Source organism: Sinocyclocheilus rhinocerous, unplaced genomic scaffold (assembly GCF_001515625.1).
Source record: "Sinocyclocheilus rhinocerous isolate Xijiao unplaced genomic scaffold, SAMN03320098_v1.1 scaffold2816, whole genome shotgun sequence".
Lineage (NCBI taxonomy): Eukaryota > Metazoa > Chordata > Actinopteri > Cypriniformes > Cyprinidae > Sinocyclocheilus > Sinocyclocheilus rhinocerous.
In genome coordinates, this window is record NW_015636182.1 from 151221 (window position 1) to 156491 (window position 5271).

Genomic DNA, 5271 nt, shown 5'->3' on the forward strand with positions numbered 1-5271 from the left:
ATAAAAAAACTTTTCTCCATTCATATCAGAATGATTTCTGAAGGATCACGTGACACTGAAGACTGGAGTAATGATGCTTTCAGCTTTACGTCACAGGAATAAATGACATTTTATTGTAAGAATAATTTCAAAATATTATTTTACTCTATTTATTCTTTTACAAATAAATGCAGCTTTGTTAAGAATATGTGACTTCTTTCAGAAACAATACATCAACCTTAAACTTTGAAAAACCATTTTATTTTCTTTAGTTTCTGGCAGTGTTTATAACTCATTAATATGGCTATGTACTTAAAACTACAGATTTGAATATACTATACCCTTCAAAATTATAATAATAATCATATAAAATAATATTAATATTAATAATGAAAAAACATCTGAGTGAGCATCTCACTTATCAAAACAAAGAGTACAGAATATACTTTATTTGACATCATAATTTGTAGTTTTATTAGAATAATACATTGTACAGACTTTAGAAACTCAAAAAGGCCACTCTTAAAACTTTCTTTAAAAAAACAAAAATAGACATGCCATTACAAACATGAATAAGGGCTTTTCATAAAGACTCAGTAGGGCTTATTACAATGCAAGGACACACATGTACTGTATCGGATGGCTTTCTTTAGTGGATAGTGATTAAGCCATTTTAGTGGCTGCTTGTGCGGAGCGGTCGGTCACTGTGCCGGCTCCGGCCTCCTCTGAGCTGAAACACAGAGAAAAGAAAACACTAGATAAACACTCAATAAAAGAAACATTCCCTGTTTTTACAAGGTCATAATCAATAATGAAAACTGTTACAAGGAAAAGAGCAGTGAAAGATTTTTATTTTAAAAAAATACAATCGATACAATAAATACTTCATTAAAAAAAGTCTGAATGAATCAATGATAGATGGACTGATTTAATTATTCAACAGTATGTTTTGACATCTTTTAAGTCTAGCTTTGGAGATTTAGACAGAAAGGTGACATTTGATTGACATGTAAAACAACCAACCACAGTCTGTTTTTTATGTGAACTTCACAAATAAATATTGTATTTCAACAACAACAACAACAACATAATTATATTAAAGCAAACAGTGGTGCTGCTGTCTCAGTGAAACTTTGCAAAGACAAAAATGTTGTGTCTTGTTTAGCTTATCTAAAAGGGCCTCAAACTAAATCCCTGAATAATTAATAAATTAAATAAGGGCCTAATTCTATGAAGTTCACATCAATAAACTGCACAATTTTTGCACTGAATCCGAACTCCAAGTAAGTGTTGTCAAGATACTGCAATTTCGCATTTCGGTAGCTTGAAAAATATTTAATACCATTTTTGATAACAGAGAGAATAATTGCCACAACATTAAAATTAAACTTTATTAATAAAGTAGCTTTGAAATTATAATAACAACATATGAATATATTATTTTTAACATCTTTTTAACTATGCATATATTTATTTATTAGTGCAGTTGTATTACAATAGTAATATATTTATGTCTCATATATACAGTGGGTACGGAAAGTATTCAGACCCCCTTAAATTTTTCACTCTTTGTTATATTGCAGCCATTTGCTAAAAACAAAATAATGTCAAATTCTAAATTTATATTTAAATTAGTATATTATTTTACTTTACACAGCAGCACTAAAATTATAATACTTAGGTTTTTATATATTTACTTGCAAGAGGTAAATCCGCAAGCTTTTATTTTGGAGAAAAACTATTGGTATTGTTGTATCAATACTGCATAAAATGAGTACTGAAACCCTTTCAAATGTTTCAGTATCAATACGTATAGAAATCAATTCGGTATTTTTGGCAACACCACTCAAAGTATGAGCAATAATAACAGTGATGCTTGCCTTATCAAACACCATTAACTAGTGACGTTTCAGAAATAACTAGAAAAGCGTAAAGGAACCTGTGTCAGAGACTGTAAGTCGACTTAGTTCTCTGTCCAGCTCCTCATCTGTGATGCCTAGACTGGAATCAGGCACAGAGGGCAGAGACCGGACAAAATCAGCATCCGGGATACCCGTTTTCCTTGGAGAAATAGGATGCGTCGGGACCACTGGGAGCACGTCGTTATCTGGGATGGTTTTCTCCAATAATGACTTCAGCTCCTCTTCAAACTCCTCTGAATCCTCACCTATGAGCACATGAAGCATTCGTTTTTAAGGCAGCTTTATGGGAAAGACCGTTCCAGCTCAACTGTGAAAGCGTGAAGGTATTGTCATTCATTAATGAACAGTAGAAGCCTGTAAGGCAGAAATACCAATCATATGGCCACGACTCGGCTCGGTACGGCTCAGTACGGCACGGCACGGTTCGGCTTGGTTTGCGTTTCCACTGCAGTTCAGTACCGCTTTAGAGTGGGCGGGATTATTCACATGTCGTTATAGTTGCGCCGCCTCTACTACCACGACTCCTAAAAAAAACGTTTTCATTCCGCGTCGCCCCATCAAGCTCTCGCTGGATCCGCTCCTCTGCTATCAACGAGAGGAACGTCTGTACTTCCGCAACAGACAACAAAACTTTTTGGTTGTTAAAAAAAAGGTGTGCTCGTTCAAAACAGTTGCGTTCGATCCTTCGCTGGCTGTGCTTTTTTAAATCTAGCGGTTCTTTTGTGTTTGTGTCGCAAGTTCAGTGACACAGGTAGTGACGATTCTCTCCGGCCAATCCGTGATCAGCAGAGTTTACACGTCACGTTTTGGTAACGGTACGGTTCACTTGGAACCCCAACCGAAGTGGTACTAAAAAAAGTACCAGGTACCAGGTACTGTACCCAGTGGAAAACCCCCCAAAAGTGAACCGTACCGTGCCGTACCATGCAGTGGAAAAGCGCCAATAGTAAACTAATCACACTCATCATTCCACACCCATGAAAAGTTCTCATGGTCCGCAGACAATGCTGAATTCATGATATACAGAATTCATCTGGGAGATGCATATAGTCTAAAACAAAGTGAAACTTGTATACCAGAATCCAACGCCCCACTGGCAAGAGTCTGGTTGACTTCATCCTGAGTGTCGCATAACTGTGCAAAAAAAACAAAAACAAATGGGAAATAAAGAACTTTTATATAATGTATAATTATATTCTAACTAATAAAACATAAACAATGCAAGTTTCTGATGAATCACCTCCTGTATCTGATCAACCAGGTTCTCTGCTCGCTCCACAGTCACACCCTTCAGTGAGATTCTCAGAGCCGCCACACCTGCCTGGTATGCCTGCATCACCTGCTCACACATATGAAAACATTTCATTAAGCCATGCATAATGGATATGCTTCAATGTTTTAATGTGACATCTGTGGTGTGCATCAACAAGCATACAACTTATAGTTTCCTGGTAAATTATAATAAACACTCTCTACATTATGAAAACTGGCAACACAAGAAGCTTCTCTCAAAAGCTAAACCTGTGAAATTTTTAATATTAACTAGGGCTGCAGGATAAATCACATGCGATATTTAACGCGCATCTTAAGTTAATATTACTTGTGCGCTATGTTTTAGATGTTCTGTTTGGAACAAAAGCAAAAGTATGTATTTTAAAGAGTGTTACATACAGCTCTCTTCCATACAATAACAGTTCATTGTGATTATTTCATCTGTCAAGCCACAAAAACACCATATGACTAATGAGCTTAATTCCAAGGAGGAAGAATAATAACTTCAATTTCAGTCACACAAAGCTTTTGTATGACTTGATTTGGAAGAACTGGAACATATTTCATATGTCATTGTATGGACAAGAGGAACATCCTTAGAAGTTTCTAACCCATTCATTCCAAATTATGTTAGTGTTTTTGGTTTAAAGCAACAAAAAAATGACTTTGTATTGTGACACGGAGGTTGCATAAGTGCATTTATTCAGCAACCAACCGCAATCGCAAACAATAGAGATCCATGTCTAGATTTACTCATCAGTGAGAAGGTTTGAAACAGCAAACAGCGCAAACGGCTGCGTAGAGGAACACAGACTAACTCTACTGCACTTTTACAGATCACTGAACTCCAACTTACATGTTTGCTGGTGTTTTCAAACGCATGCGCTTTTTCCGCAGTGTAAGAGAGCGCATGCGAATGGCTGGCAGATTGGGGAGATTAAGTAAAACTGGGGGGAACAAATGTGTCTATTTAAAAGAAAAGCTCAGATTGAAGGATTTAAACTCTTGACATCTGGCAACCCTTAACAAGCCTGCTCGTGGAGATAATGCAAATGTCAAATTATGAAGAAGAAAAAAAAGACAGACGTGGTGAAGTGTGGGTGACGTTCACTGCTGATGGCCAACAGCATGTGTTGACACTCACAGCAGACCGTCAGTGCATCTGTGTGTGTGTGCATCTCACCAGGCGGTCAGTTTGGGAGTTTGCTATTCTGTCCAGGATCCCCTTGACCGTCTCGAGCTGAGCAAACAGACGATCTGCTTTCTTCTCCACCCGCTTGCTCCCACGTAAACATCTCAGGGCCTGTGACAGGAAAAAGTGGGAACCATTAAAACACTTTTCTCGCCTATTACAATAAATAGGCACAAAACACAAAAGTGTGCTCATACCTGTGATTTCTTTCCCTCTTTAAGCAGCGATTTTGCCTGCTGCTTACACCTGCACATTAGACAATGCATTATTTAGCTGCAGCGCCATTGTAATTACCAATCATGTCACAAAAATGACACCTGACCGGAATAACATCAATACAATTTGGATGAACTGGCTCACTTTTCTGCTTCCTGTCCCAACGCCTCCACCCTCTCCTCCAGAAGCTTCTCGCTGCGCTGGAGCTGATAGATGCCCAGGTCCACCTCGCTGACGGAAGACACACGGCCCTGTCCTGCCTGACTAAACTTCACCAGCTATACATGGACATGGTCAAAAGTTTCATTAGAACTGAGCAATCTGAAACCAAACAAGTGCTAAAAGTTACTAATCACCCAATCAGTTGCATGTGATTTTAGTGACACATTTAGAGCACTGATTATTAATACTTAAAGGGGTCATATGATGTTGCTAAAAAGAACATTATTTGGTGTAATGCAATGTCTTAATACGGTTTAAGGTTCAAAAAACACATTATTTTCCACATACTGTACATTATTGTTTCTCCTCTATGCCCCACCTTTTTGAAACGCGTCGATTTTTACAAAGCTCATCGGTCTGAAAAGCGAGGTGTGTGCTGTGATTGGCCAGCTATCCAGTGCGTTGTGATTGGCCGAATACCTCAAGCATGTGACGGAAATGTTACACCCCTTACCATACTGTGATGCC

At 37.8% G+C, this 5271-nt stretch overlaps 1 protein-coding gene across 1 annotated transcript in view; it reads right to left on the reverse strand.

Annotated features, from left to right (window-relative positions):
* Positions 1–632: 632 nt before the first annotated feature.
* The window catches only part of LOC107747714 (charged multivesicular body protein 7-like), a 5811-nt gene continuing 1172 nt past the window's right edge, over positions 633–5271 (reverse strand). The window contains exons 3-9 of the mRNA XM_016562312.1: positions 4726–4859; positions 4563–4611; positions 4357–4476; positions 3142–3240; positions 2978–3035; positions 1919–2146; positions 633–709 (exon numbers count right to left, since the gene is read on the reverse strand). Of these exons, the coding sequence (XP_016417798.1) occupies positions 681–709; positions 1919–2146; positions 2978–3035; positions 3142–3240; positions 4357–4476; positions 4563–4611; positions 4726–4859 (717 nt within the window). The 3' untranslated portion in view covers positions 633–680. The remainder of the gene's footprint in view (positions 710–1918; positions 2147–2977; positions 3036–3141; positions 3241–4356; positions 4477–4562; positions 4612–4725; positions 4860–5271) is intronic.